The 15480-nt window shown below is 43.0% G+C and overlaps 1 protein-coding gene across 1 annotated transcript in view; it reads left to right on the top strand.

Annotated features, from left to right (window-relative positions):
* LOC119329518 (protein GLUTAMINE DUMPER 1-like) overlaps positions 1–7771 on the top strand; it is a 16134-nt gene extending 8363 nt beyond the window's left edge. Inside the window, exon 2 of the mRNA XM_037602580.1 lies at positions 6877–7771. Within this exon, the coding sequence (XP_037458477.1) occupies positions 6877–6963 (87 nt within the window). The 3' untranslated portion in view covers positions 6964–7771. The remainder of the gene's footprint in view (positions 1–6876) is intronic.
* The last annotated feature ends 7709 nt before the right edge of the window (positions 7772–15480 follow it).

Raw genomic sequence — 15480 nt, 5'->3', positions numbered from 1 at the left:
TGGAAGCGAAACCATGACTCTCACAAAAGAAAAAAAAACAAAAAACTCGTTTTGTTTTCCCGTTTCCGAGAGGCACGGCCGTGACTCTCGCGAAAGCACAACCGTGCCTCTCGCGAAATCAAAAATGTGACTCTCGCAAAAGAAAAAAAACAAAAAACGCGTCTTTTTTTGTGGTTTATGAAAGGCACGGCCGCGATTCTCGCTAAAGCACAACCGTGCCTCTCGCGGAAGAAAACCGTGACTCTCGCGAAAGAAAAAAAAAAGAAAATGCGTTTTTTGCGCAATCTTTTTTTTGATTGAAAAGCTAAGGAAGACCGGGGGAAAACGAAAACATCGGAAAAAACAAAAAAAAACTGTTTTAAAAGCCGAAAACGCATGCGAAAAAATAAAATAAAAAACTAAATCCGGAGGGAGCCTCCAGAGCGTGACTCATGATGAATAGCTGAGAGCGCGCCAAATGGCACTGATCGTTGCGAGGCTCCCGAAGGAGCGCTCGTTAACTAGTTGCTCTCCTCATAATTGGTGGTCCTCTTTGATTACCGGCCCTTGAGCTCTCATGGTGAAAATACTAAATCCTTCTTTTGTATATATCGTTAAAAAAAATCTTGTTTCTGCTGATGGACCAAGCAAATATGGCGGCTGCGCATGTTTCAGCGTCCCATATTTCGACCTATGCGAGAACTAGGCTGTAGCCTAGTGGCAAGGGAGCACAGTGGCGTCTCCAGCAACCAGGGTTCGAGCCACGTCGGGGACGAATTTCTGATTTCTCACAAGGGATGCTTCTCCTATATCAATAAACCATGGGTGCTAGTGCCCATGAGTTTCATTTTTTTTTTAATATTTCGACCTATGCCCTAGACTTCCTTCTCCAAATGTTAGCATTCAGATTATGGTCGAATCTGTTATCCAGGGCGAAAATCACCTTTAAAAACCAGCCACAACTTCGGAAGTAGTTCAGATTGATTTTCTAAAGTAAGTTTAGAACTTGGCTTCGGGCTCTTGTAAAGTGTCAGTACGGAACGTGATCAACTAATAAGATGACAGCCTGCCCAATATGGACTTGACCTTTGCTGGATGGATGGAAACTCTGATGGAGCTCACGTGTCAAGGTCAAGTTGATGTGTCTGCGGGAGGAAAGTCAAGGCGGGCAATGATCTCAACTCAACATACGGTGCCCCCGCATCGCCGCGACGCTTAACCACCCTGCAACCAGCGGCCGTTACATGTGAGCGACGAGCCCATCCACCGGACCAGCACTCGTGATGATTACCTCCATCGATCGATGCTAGCTGTTGCGCGAGCTGATAAAGCCAAATTAACCAGTACTGGGTACGTACGTGCCAATTGGGTCCTGTGAGAGTGGAACCGACCGTCATTTTGTCGAGGGAAAAAAAGGGCTGGAATCCATCCGTCGATCGATCATGTGTGCACCGTGGCAAAGTAACTAAAGGGGAGATGCCACACTTGATGAATGGATCGAGGTGCCGTGGACGCATTGGCTTAATCATGGATAGATGCTTGCCGTTTTGGCTACGTATTTACTAATGGCGCCAGATATTAACTACTATAGCTGATTGATGCTCGAGTAAACTCACTATTAAGCAATATTAATTAATAGGTGCACCATTTTTTTTTATATCTGTACTCCCTCCAATCCATCCATATTACTTATCGACAAACGGATGTATCTAGACATATTTCAATGCAGATACCTCCATTTGAGCGACAAGTAATATGGATAGAAGGGAGTAGTTATTTTTTGCGCTATGCTTTGTCCTACTTGCGGCTTCTCGATGTTTTCTCTTTCAATACAAATGGCACTTATTTATATGCTCAAGAAAAAAAATTGGTACACAAATTTAGAAGCAAGTAACTCCTTCCTAAATCCCGAGATATGGTGCTTGCTACGGTTATAACTCTAGTCCGACTATAAAACCGGCCATACTAAACTTTGAACTTTACAAAACTGTTTAGTTTGGACCCTATTGTAGTTTTGTATTTGGAGCTTTACAAAGAATGCCGATCAATTAGAAAGTGTATGTGTAATTTGAAATTTCTTCATGTTGTATTTGGACCTTATATATTGTAGTTTTTTCTTGCTGCACTAGATTTTTCTTTAAAGTATGTCTAGCTTGCAATTTCTACATTTTGTTGACCAAACGCTACTATTTGATAAATGTGAAAATGTGGACAATACACTGGCCCAGTCGAGCCATCATGTTGAGTCAATGATAGGTGGGACCCTTAATCATATTTTTCAGTTGATTAGCAACTCGGTGTAATTTGCGGTTTCTTCTGTTACCCATTTGCTTGAAAGCACGCTTTATGTGTAGTTTCCTAAAGTTACCATTTGTTGTTACACCATCCCTGAAAGTATGTTTTGACGCAGTTTACTAATTCATTTGTATTTACAGTAATAGAAACAACTTGCAAATAATAGAAATTACTTGCAAATGCTTGCTTAGTAATGGTATCAACGTTTGTACGCAACACATAGTCCACGTATTATTGCATTATTTGATATCCAAACCTCGACAAAAGAATACATCATGATGATAAGTGGGATAGGTGACATTTGTATCAGGAGGAGACACAATTCCTCTAAATCATTGCCGTGATTGCCATCGATATTGCCAATTCATATTATCGCCTTCCAATAACAAAATATGTACATACTAGCCTTCTGTGTACAGCGTGGATATGCACGTGTGTACAGTTGCAGCGGGAGTCATCTCCGAAACTAGAAGAGCTCACTACACACAAGACATTGCCATATATGTGGAGCTGAGATCCACACAAAAGAGGCATGCTATTGATCTAAGCCCCAAACACATGTGGTGTGTGACCCATGTTGTTTTTTGTACTGTAGCAGCCACCATAACGCTAGAGAACGTACATTGGCGTTTGTGTCTGCACACTGGAGACATAATGCATTCCTTTTTCTTCCACGCAATCATGCACGGTGTACAAAATACATAGCCTATCTTAGCTAGCTCAGTCGGGACCATCATTCTTTTGGTGTGGATAAGCTCACACCAAGCTATAGCAAGAGAGCCATCCTCATAGAATTTTGTATGTGCATTCATATATATCATGTTTCCATGGTGTAGAGAAAGCACCTTTCTAATTAGTTGATGCACTATGTGTGTGTTAAGGTCCCTACTTAATGAGAGAGATGGATACTCCCTAACAAAAAGTGGTTTATGATGGCATATATGTTTTGGTTAAAAGAAAGCTAAAGTAGCACTACACTAACAAGTATAGTAACTAATCTACTTACTTGGAGATAACCCACGGAGTAGTACCATCTTATTGGGCATGTATTGGGCCCTCCGACCACTCATAGTCTGTCACGCCAAGCTAGCTCTAGGCTAACTAAAGCTTGCAGACGTAATCCGCATTCATTTTGGTGCTGGTAAAGCTCCACTAAGTGATGGATTTAGCTTGCTAACCAAATGCTCATGGATAAGGACACAACCTTGTTAATTATTAATCAAAGTAATTAACAAGTAACTTTTGACATATGCATGGAACCATGAATATTTTGATAAACTTTGCATAGTGATTAAACTCGCATATGTCTTATTTGATCCCTCAGATGATCTAGACATATCCACAGTTGTCGATTCAATTTTTGCAATAGTTTTTTACCCTATATAAAATGTAAAGGAAGATCACGCATCTATGCCGATTTTGATCATATGCGTTGGACAATGAGGCTATAATGTGTAATAATCTAACTATTTAACCTAGCTAAAAATATCCGCCAATGATTAGTGTTAATAGGGTAGTACTAATATTACCATCAACATCGGGACACATCCCCAATGCTCTCCTTTATTGCTGCTAACATATCTATGTCTTTTCATTAATTTACTCCAAAGAAGGAAGGACGATGCTTACGTCCGGCCTAAAAGATATCATGAACTTGCCTTTTTTGTTTCTGTCTTGGACTTGGAGTCTCCCTATAATAAGTGCACGACACAATAATTCTAGTAGAGTCCTAGATGATATCTTCCTCCCATGTATCCGCGTCTACCGGTATCCACACACACGACACAATTAATTAGTTTTCTTAACCCCTTGGAATAAGCTTACTTCACATATGGAAGCACAATTATTAAGGAATGCTCTTAGAGTTGTATGAAATACTAATTGCGTCATAAAATAGTTAGTGATCTTCCCATGAAGTAAAGTTCCATATGGCCAAGCTAATCATTAATTAAGCTAATTGGTACGATGTAGTTCAGCAGGTTTCATCTTAAGGTTTGTTTGTGCATGGAATTTATTCACTAACACGTTATGTAGAATCTTGACCAAACTATTCACATCCCCACATCGAAGGAAACTTCTACTGTTCTAATTAATACAGTTGTACTGACTAGTGAATGAATGATTGGTTCACCCAGTATTTGAGAAAAAAAATTGGTTCACCCAATGTTCTATTTTCCTAGTTACTTGAAACTTATGGACTATACCTGGTAATTTCATGAATTTTTTTTCTAATTCTCAAGCACATGAATTATTTTAAACCTTAGTTGGCTAAAAGCGGCACTTAGACCAAAATGGAAGTACTTTGTGCACAAATACAACAAAATTTACGTGATATTTGGCGGTAAGTTATATCTGGAAGTGATATTATGAGAATAATGGCCAGGTGTTGTTTCGAAGATTGAACTGATATTTAATAAATTTTATAGTTAGTAATAAGTAGATAACACTACCAATTAATTGATGATTGTCAAATATGATCCAATGTGTCATTGCTATATGGCATCGAACCCGATCTATGAAACCGATTCACCCATTGTAGAGCTACGATCTTTTGCTCTAAAACTAAATCATTTTCTTGTATCTGCGAAGTAATTCCAGATTAATACAAAGGAATATTTGGTTCTTTTCGTATTGTTTCTTCTGTATGACCGAGTAATATAATCCTTGTTTATTTCTTTGCACTAACTATATAGTAGAAAACCTTAGCTGGAAGGCAAATAGGAAACAAACTTAATAATCAACATCTAGTGGTATCCAGATTCTACACAGACAACATAATTAATTAATTTTCTTAACTCATTGAAACAAATTTAGTACTAATATAGTAAGCCCACGATTTAGTAGTAGTGTTAGATTTCTAATAAAAATAACTAAGAGAAAGACAAGTTAGTTAGTCACCTCCCACATGAAGAAAACAAATGCCCAAGGCCACTATGCAAATGGCTTCATATTAAGCAGGTTTCAACCTTTCTTTATGTGTGTAGAATTTATGCACCAACACACGTGATAGAATCAAGGCCAAACCAATGGCCTAACTATTCACAACGCATTACCAAAGGAAACTTCTAAAGTTCTACTACTTAATACTATAGCTGCACTGGCTAGTGCATGAATGATTAGTCCACCCAACACGACATACCTGGCAATGGGGTCAACAGTTTTGCTAATTATCAAGTGCCCATTTTTTTAATAAATCTTAGTATGCTAAAAGGATATATCACTCAAAGCAATTATAGTGTTGAAATCCCTAAATTGTAGCAGAGCAAAATTTATGTAACTGCGATTTCTAGGAAATAAGTTGTATTGGAAGCAATATTTGGAAATAATGGCCGTAGGTTTATCTTAATGTCTAAGTAGGATTTACTCAATTTTGCTAACTAATAAGTAGACAACTCCTTTAGATAATTAACATTGTAAAATGTGAACCAATGTGTGAGAACTATGAGTTTTGGGCATTCACCAGTATTCCACGAGGTTTTCCGATGCCTGTTTCAGAACTACGATTTTTGGTTGTAAAGCAAAATCACTATTTTCTATGCAGAGAGAAGTCAAAGATTAATATGAAGGAAGATGTGAAATTTGGATGTTCGGGCGGTTGGGGGGACCCTAAAATTTCTTCAATCTGAACGAAGCTTGGCCACCGGGCACACCATCTAGAGAGGCAATATTCCCCCCACCCCACTCAAAATTTAGATCATGACTTAGTAATCAGTTGTAACTCATCGAGCTTATGTCTTCAATTTTTTGTAGCTCTTTTGACTTGTAGGCATTTTCTTTGCTATAAAAATTGGAGTGGGGGTTTTCCCTGCAGCTTCTCCTCAAAAAGTGGTGGTATCTAGAAACATAGTACACACCTCCAAACATGAATTTCCCCATTGGTCTTTTGGTATTCCTTGGTATCACAAACAGGAAACACTCCCATGTTTTGTGAGTGTTCCTCCTGGGATAGCCTCTTCTCCTCTAAATACATCCCATTTCCCTCTCACCCCTCCACACCGCCCCGAAAAAAACAGCAAAGCACACACTGGAGAAAACAGAGAGAACAGAGCAGCAACCTCCTCTGCTACGCAACAGGCATCAAGACACACCATGAGGCCCGGAGCCGAGTTCGTCACGATGAGCCACCGTGCGGGGGCGCCGATGACGGCGCCGGCGCACGAGCTGGTGAATGGGATAGCGGCGCCACACTCGCCGTGGCAGTCGCCGGTGCCGTACCTCTTCGGCGGGATGGCGGCGATGCTGGGGCTCATCGCCTTGGCATTGCTCAGCCTCGCCTGCTCCTACTGGAAGCTCTCCGGGTACCTCGACGACGACCGAGAAGGTCAGGCGGTGGGGGACGCCGACGGGGAGAAGGGCTCGGTGTCTGGCGCATCCAAGCCGGCCTTGGATTTCCTGGAGGACGTCGTGGTCATCATGGCCGGCGACGAGCGGCCCACGTTCGTCACCAAGCCGGCCGCCAGCCGGGCTGCCGAAGTGGAGTTCGCAACCGCAGCCGCCCCAGCAAGCGCGAGCGCCGTCAACAGACAGGAGAAGAAGATGGATGAGGTGAGCTCGCAGCTAGGAGGTGACTCCACCAACGCAGCAAGCCGGAGCCGCAGCCACCAAGACGCGGCGAGCCAGAGCCGTGACCACCACCACCATGACCATGAGAGCAGCAGCACGACAGCGCAGCAAGAAAGCTTGCAATAAAGCCTGAAGACTATGAGATGGTAACGAACTCAGCTATTTCATCTGATTGTGCGCGGCCTCGCTGGGAACTCCATCAAATTCCACGTCTGCAACTCTCGCAACGAGAAACATCAGCGGCTGCGACATGAAGTCCTGGACCAGCAGGCGGAGTCCAAGCGCCACTTGCTCGGCCATGCCATCACCGCCGAATAAAAGGCCGCCTCCCTCCGTGTGCTTGGGTCACCGTCTCACAGGCCCAGGCAGCCAAGTTTAAGCCCGCACGGACCGGCTCAAGCGCAAGGCTGAGGACCGCGGTGGGCTGCTCTCCGTGCTCCTCACCGGCACGAGCGCCGAGGGAGGAAAAAGACGAAGCTGGCCCTGCAGATTAGTAAGGGGCACATCGGTGATTCCCCTCGGCATCTTTGCTTCGAGATAGTGGCTCCGATGGTACGATGAATGTTGCAGTGTGACTAGCGGTCGGTGTGGAGTGACAGTGGCCCATTCCGCGCCAAAACAAGGGCTTCTCCTAACGGCTGTTGCGGTGATCTAAAGTGAGAAGACGTCCCGCCGATATACCAGTGTCATTATGTCCTCTAGTGGAGTACTCGGACTATCGATTGATATGTCGTCAAAACGTTGATTGGAACTATACCTGGGCATATGTTGGGCCGGACTGGGCTTCGGGCCAAGCCAAAAAAGCCTAATGGCATGCACAGGCCCAGCCTGGCCCGGGATTTTTGGGCTGGGTCAGGTCGGGCCATCCGGGCAGGGCTGCCCATGGCCAAGTATAATTGGAACATCGTTTCATGTTCATAGTGAAAACTCTTATCCTGGCCTTTATTGGTAGGGCTCAACAACGATGAATTTATATCGTTACCTTCTTGAAAGCGTTATCTACTTGCTGTTGTGCTAATCTTCATTGACAAGCCTCGACAACCATGATGAAAAATTCTTGTCCAGACCGTCTACAGCCGAACCATGACAACAACGGCGCGAGGGCATTTATCCCCTGTTGAAGACGTTGCTGCGGAAGAAGTTATCTTAGTTCTAGGTGTTTCTCGTATCTTGTAATGGTTGAGCTATGGTTGCCTTTTTTGTACTCTGATACTCCATTTCGAGAGAAAAAAATCTAACCGATTGTCGTCAAGTAGGAAGGTAATTTTTAGGTTAGAATTTTTTTGTGCAATCATGTGAGTGATTTTTATTGCAAATATTAATCCCTCAATGCATAAAAAGTCTAATAAATAGAATGGGTTCCATCTGCCCAACTACTTACCTTACTACTGGGCAGTGTTGGAGCTACCCAAAATTGGTTGGTGGGCCATGGGCGGCCGAGGCAAAGGGAGCATATTTTCTAGTGAAAACCAAAGTTTTACCTGTACTCTTCATTGTTTTGCCTATGCCCTGGGTGGGCCATGACCCATCTAGTCTTGTTGTAGCTCCGTCGATGCTACTGGGAGAACAATGCTCTTTTTAGAGAGCAAAGGCTAGCCTAGGTCCATTAGTAAGATCACATAGCTTAATTAAACTTTAGCATCCTCACTAATTGTATGAGATATGAACTGATATTATGTCACTCATGTACATATAATTCTAATGGATGTTCTTATCCTTTAGCAACTAGCAACTAATTAACCATTTATTACTGCCATAGCTTCAATTTTGTGACAATGTGGGGCAATGTATGTATTTCCAGTTGTCTTCTTTGGAATGTGGAACTTCTTCGAGTTGTCTTCTTGTTGGGTTTCGTAGTAATTTCAAAAAAATTCCTACGCACACGCAAGATCATGTGATGCATAGCAACGAGAGGGGAGAGTGCTGTCTACGTACCCAACGCAGACCGACTGCGGAAGCGCTGACACAACGTAGAAGAAGTAGTCGTACGTCTTCACGATCCAACTGATCAAGCACCGAAACTATGGCACCTCCGAGTTCGAGCACACGTTCAGCTCGATGACGATCTCCGGACTCCGATCCAGCAAAGTGCCGGGGAAGAGTTCCGTCAGCACGACGGCGTGGTGACAATCTTGATGTACTACAGCAGCAGGGCTTTGCCTAAACTCCGCTACAGTATTATCGAGGACTATGGTGGCTGGGGGCACCGCACACGGCTAAGGAATAGATCACGTGGATCAACTTGTGTTTCTGGGGTGCCTCTGCCTCAGTATATAAAGGACTAGATGGGGGGAGGCTGGCCGGCCATAGGAGGCGCGCCAGGAGAGTCCTACTCCCTCTGGGAGTAGGATCCCCCCCCAATCCTAGTTGGAATAGGATTCGCGGAGGGGGAAAAGAGAGAGGGGGGGGGCGGCCACCTCTCCTAGTCCTAATAGGACTAGGGGAGGGAGGGGGGCGCGCAGCCCATCTTGGGCAGCCCCTTCTCTTTTCCACAAAGGCCCACTATGGCCCATATAGCTCCCGGGGGGGTTCCGGTAACCTCCCGGTACTCCGGTAAAATCCCGATTTCACTAGGAACACTTCCGATGTCCAAACATAGGCTTCCAATATATCAATCTTTACGTATCGACCATTTTGAGACTCCTCGTCATGTCCGTGATCACATCCGGGACTCCGAACAACCTTCGGTACATCAAAATGCATAAACTCATAATATAACTGTCATCGTAACCTTAAGCGTGCGGACCCTACGGGTTCGAGAACAATGTAGACATGACCGAGACACGTCTCCGGTCAATAACCAATAGCGGGACCTGGATGCCCATATTGGCTCCTACATATTCTACGAAGATCTTTATCGGTCAGACCGCATAACAACATACGTTGTTCCCTTTGTCATCGGTATGTTACTTGCCCGAGATTCGATCGTCGGTATCCAATACCTAGTTCAATCTCGTTACCGGCAAGTCTCTTTACTCGTTCCGTAATACATCATCTCGCAACTAACTCATTAGTTGTAATGCTTGCAAGGCTTTATGTGATGTGCATTACCGAGAGGGCCCAGAGATACCTCTCCGACAATCGGAGTGACAAATCCTAATCTCGAAATACGCCAACCCAACATCTACCTTTGGAGACACCTGTAATGCTCCTTTATAATCACCCAGTTACGTTGTGACGTTTGGTAGCACCCAAAGTGTTCCTCCGGCAAACGGGAGTTGCATAATCTCATAGTTATAGGAACATGTATAAGTCATGAAGAAAACAATAGCAACATACTAAACGATCGGGTGCTAAGCTAATGGAATGGGTCATGTCAATCAGATCATTCAACTAATGATGTGACCTCGTTAATCAAATAACAACTCATTTTTCATGGTTAGGAAACATAACCATCTTTGATTAACGAGCTAGTCTAGTAGAGGCATACTAGTGACACTTTGTTTGTCTATGTATTCACACATGTATTATGTTTCCGATTAATACAATTCTAGCATGAATAATAAACATTTATCATGATTATAAGGAAATAAATAATAAGTTTATTATTGCCTCTAGGGCATATTTCCTTCAGTCTCCCACTTGCACTAGAGTCAATAATCTAGATTACACTGTAATGATTCTAACACCCATGGAGCCTTGGTGCAGATCATGTTTTGCTCGTGGAAGAGGCTTAGTCAATGGGTCTGCAACATTCAGATCCGTATGTATCTTGCAAATCTCTATGTCTCCCACCTGGACTAGATCCCGGATGGAATTGAAGCGTCTCTTGATGTGCTTGGTTCTCTTGTGAAATCTGGATTCCTTTGCCAAGGCAATTGCACCAGTATTGTCATAAAAGATTTTCATTGGACCCGATGCACTAGGTATGACACCTAGATCGGATATGAACTCCTTCATCCAGACTCCTTCGTTCGCTGCTTCCGAAGCAGCTATGTACTCCGCTTCACATGTAGATCCCGCTACGACGCTTTGTTTAGAACTGCACCAACTGACAGCTCCATCGTTTAATGTAAACACGTATTCGGTCTGCGATTTAGAATCATCCGGATCAGTGTCAAAGCTTGCATCAACGTAACCTTTTACGTTGAGCTCTTTGTCACCTCCATATACGAGAAACATATCCTTAGTCCTTTTCAGGTATTTCAGGATGTTCTTGACCGCTGTCCAGTGATCCACTCCTGGATTACTTTGGTACCTCCCTGCTAAACTTATAGCAAGGCACACATCAGGTCTGGTACACAGCATTGCATACATGATAGAGCCTATGGCTGAAGCATAGGGAACATCTTTCATTTTCTCTCTATCTTCTGTAGTGGTCGGGCATTGAGTCTGACTCAACTTCACACCTTGTAACACAGGCAAGAACCCTTTCTTTGCTTGATCCATTTTGAACTTCTTCAAAATCTTGTCAAGGTATGTGCTCTGTGAAAGTCCAATTAAGCGTCTTGATCTATCTCTATAGATTTTTATGCCTAATATGTAAGCAGCTTCACCGAGGTCTTTCATTGAAAAACTCTTATTCAAGTATCCCTTTATGCTATCCAGAAATTCTATATCATTTCCAATTAGTAATATGTCATCCACATATAATATCAGAAATGCTACAGAGCTCCCACTCACTTTCTTGTAAATACAGGCTTCTCCGAAAGTCTGTATAAAACCAAATGCTTTGATCACACTATCAAAGCGTTTATTCCAACTCCGAGAGGCTTGCACCAGTCCATAAATGGATCGCTGGAGTTTGCACACTTTGTTAGCTCCCTTTGGATCGACAAAACCTTCCGGTTGCATCATATACAACTCTTCTTCCAGAAATCCATTCAGGAATGCAGTTTTGACATCCATCTGCCAAATTTCATAATCATAAAATACGGTTATTGCTAACATGATTCGGACAGACTTAAGCATCGCTACGGGTGAGAAGGTCTCATCGTAGTCAACCCCTTGAACTTGTCAAAAACCTTTTGCGACAAGTCGAGCTTTGTAGACAGTAACATTACCATCAGCGTCAGTCTTCTTCTTGAAGATCCATTTATTCTCAATTTCTTGCCGATCATCGGGCAAGTCAACCAAAGTCCATACTTTGTTCACATACATGGATCCCATCTCAGATTTCATGGCTTCAAGCCACTTTGCGGAATCTGGGCTCACCATCGCTTCTTCATAGTTCGTAAGTTCATCATGATCTAGTAGCATGATTTCCAGAACAGGATTACCGTACCACTCTGGTGCGGGTCTCGCTCTGGTCGATCTACGAGGTTCAGTAGTATCTTGACCTGAAGTTTCATGATCAACATCATTAGCTTCCTCACTAATTGGTATAGATGTCGCAGAAACAGTTTTCTGTGATGTACTATTTTCCAATAAGGGAGCAGGTACAGTTACCTCATCAAGTTCTACTTTCCTCCCACTCACTTCTTTCGAGAGAAACTCCTTCTCTAGAAAGGATCCATTCTTAGCAACGAATGTCTTGCCTTCGGATCTGTGATAGAAGGTGTACCCAACAGTCTCCTTTGGGTATCCTATGAAGACACATTTCTCCGATTTGGGTTCGAGCTTATCAGGTTGAAACTTTTTCACATAAGCATCACAGCCCCAAACTTTAAGAAACGACAACTTTGATTTCTTGCCAAACCATAGTTCATAAGGCGTCGTCTCAACGGATTTTGATGGTGCCCTATTTAACGTGAATGCGGCCGTCTCTAAAGCATAACCCCAAAACGATAGCGGTAAATCAGTAAGAGACATCATAGATCGCACCATATCTAGTAAAGTACGATTACGACGTTTGGACACACCATTACGCTGTGGTGTTCCGGGTGGCGTGAGTTGCGAAACTATTCCATAATTTTTCAAATGTACACCAAACTCGTAACTCAAATATTCTCCTCCACGATCAGATCGTAGAAACTTTATTTTCTTGTTGCGATGATTTTCCACTTCACTCTGAAATTCTTTGAACTTTTCAAATGTTTCAGACTTATGTTTCATTAAGTAGATATATCCTGCTTAAGTCATCTGTGAAGGTGAGAAAATAACGATATCCGCCACGAGCCTCAATATTCATCAGTCCACATACATCGGTATGTATGATTTTCAACAAATCTGTTGCTCTCTCCATAGTACCGGAGAACGGTGTTTTGGTCATCTTGCCCATGAGGCACGGTTCGCAAGTACTAAGTGATTCATAATCAAGTGGTTCCAAAAGTCCATCAGTATGGAGTTTCTTCATGCGCTTTACACCGATATGACCTAAATGACTGTGCCACAAATAAGTTGCACTTTCATTATCAACTCTGCATCTTTTGGCTTCAACATTATGAATATGTGTATCACTACTGTCGAGATTCATCAAAAATAGACCACTCTTCAAAGGTGCATGACCATAAAAGATATTACTCATATAAATAGAACAACCATTATTCTCTGATTTAAATGAATAACCGTCTCGCATCAAACAAGATCAGAATATAATGTTCATGCTCAACGCTGGCACCAAATAACAATTATTTAGGTCTAATATTAATTCCGAAGGTAGATGTAGAGGTAGCGTGCCGACCGCGATCACATCAACTTTGGAACCGTTTCCCACGTGCATCGTCACCTCGCCCTTTGCTAGTGTCCGCTTATTCCGTAGTCCCTGTTTCGAGTTGCAAATATTAGCAACAGAACCAGTATCAAATACCCAGGTGCTACTGCGAGCTCTAGTAAGGTACACATCAATAACATGTATATCACATATACCTTTGTTCACCTTGCCATCCTTCTTATCCGCCAAATACTTGGGGCAGTTCCGCTTCCAGTGACCAGTCTGCTTGCAGTAGAAGCACTCAGTTTCAGGCTTAGGTCCAAACTTGGGTTTCTTCTCCTGAGCAGCAACTTGCTTGCCGTTCTTCTTAAAGTTCCCCTTCTTCTTCCCTTTGCCCTTTTTCTTGAAACTAGTGGTCTTGTTAACCATCAACACTTGATGCTCCTTCTTGATTTCTACCTCCGCAGCTTTCAGCATCGCGAAGAGCTCGGGAATAGTCTTGTTCATCCCTTGCATATTATAGTTCATCACGAAGCTCTTGTAGCTTGGTGGCAGTGATTGGAGAATTCTGTCAATGACGCAATCATCTGGAAGATTAACTCCCATCTGAATCAAGTGATTATTATACCCAGACATTTTTGAGTATATGCTCACTGACATAACTGTTCTCCTCCATCTTGCAGCTATAGAACTTATTGGAGACTTCATATCTCTCAATCCGGGCATTTGCTTGAAATATTAACTTCAACTCCTGGAACATCTCATATGCTCCATGACGTTCAAAACGTCGTTGAAGTCCCGATTCTAAGCCGTAAAGCATGGCACACTGAACTATCGAGTAGTCATCAGCTTTGCTCTGCCAGGCGTTCATAATATCTGGTGTTGCTCCAGCAGCAGGCCTGGCACCCAGCGGTGCTTCCAGGACGTAATTCTTCTGAGCAGCAATGAGGATAATCCTCAAATTACGGACCCAGTCCGTGTAATTGCTACCATCATCTTTCAACTTTGCTTTCTCAAGGAACGCATTAAAATTCAACGGAACAACAGCACGAGCCATCTATCTACAATCAACATATACAAGCAAGATACTATCAGATACTAAGTTCATGATAAGTTTAAGTTCAATTAATCAAATTACTTAAGAACTCCCACTTAGATAGACATCCCTCTAATCCTCTAAGTGATCACGTGATCCAAATCAACTAAACCATAACCGATCATCACGTGAGATGGAGTAGTTTTCAATGGTGAACATCATTATGTTGATCATATCTACTATATGATTCACGTTCGACCTTTCGGTCTCCGTGTTCCGAGGCCATATCTGCATATGCTAGGCTCATCAAGTTTAACCTGAGTATTCTGCGTGTGCAAAACTGGCTTGCACCCGTTGTAGATGGACGTAGAGCTTATCACACCCGATCATCACGTGGTGTCTGGGCACGACGAACTTTGGCAACGGTGCATACTCAGGGAGAACACTTCTTGATAATTTAGTGAGAGATCATCTTATAATGCTACCGTCAATTAAAGTAAGATAAGATGCATAAAAGGATAAACATCACATGCAATCAATATAAGTGATATGATATGGCCATCATCATCTTGTGCTTGTGATCTCCATCTTCGAAGCACCGCCATGATCACCATCGTCACCGTCGCGACACCTTGATCTCCATCGCAGCATCGTTGTCGTCTCGCCAATCTTATGCTTCCACGACTATCACTACCGCTTAGTAATAAAGTAAAGCATTACATCGCGATTTCATTGCATACAATAAAGCGACAACCATATGGCTCCTGCCAGTTGCCGATAACTCGGTTACAAAACATGATCATCTCATACAATAAAATTCAGCATCATGTCTTGACCATATCACATCACAACATGCCCTGCAAAAACAAGTTAGACGTCCTCTACTTTGTTGTTGCAAGTTTTACGTGGCTGCTACGGGCTTAAGTAAGAACCAATCTCACCTACGCATCAAAACCACAACGATAGTTTGTCAAATAGACTCCGTTTTAACCTTCGCAAGGACCGGGCGTAGCCACACTCGGTTCAGCTAAAGTTGGAGAGACAGTCGCCCGCAAGCCACCTGTGTGCAAAGCAC

This window comes from Triticum dicoccoides, chromosome 7A (assembly GCF_002162155.2).
Source record: "Triticum dicoccoides isolate Atlit2015 ecotype Zavitan chromosome 7A, WEW_v2.0, whole genome shotgun sequence".
NCBI classification, from domain to species: Eukaryota; Viridiplantae; Streptophyta; class Magnoliopsida; order Poales; family Poaceae; genus Triticum; species Triticum dicoccoides.
This window is presented reverse-complemented; position numbering and strand designations above follow the sequence as displayed.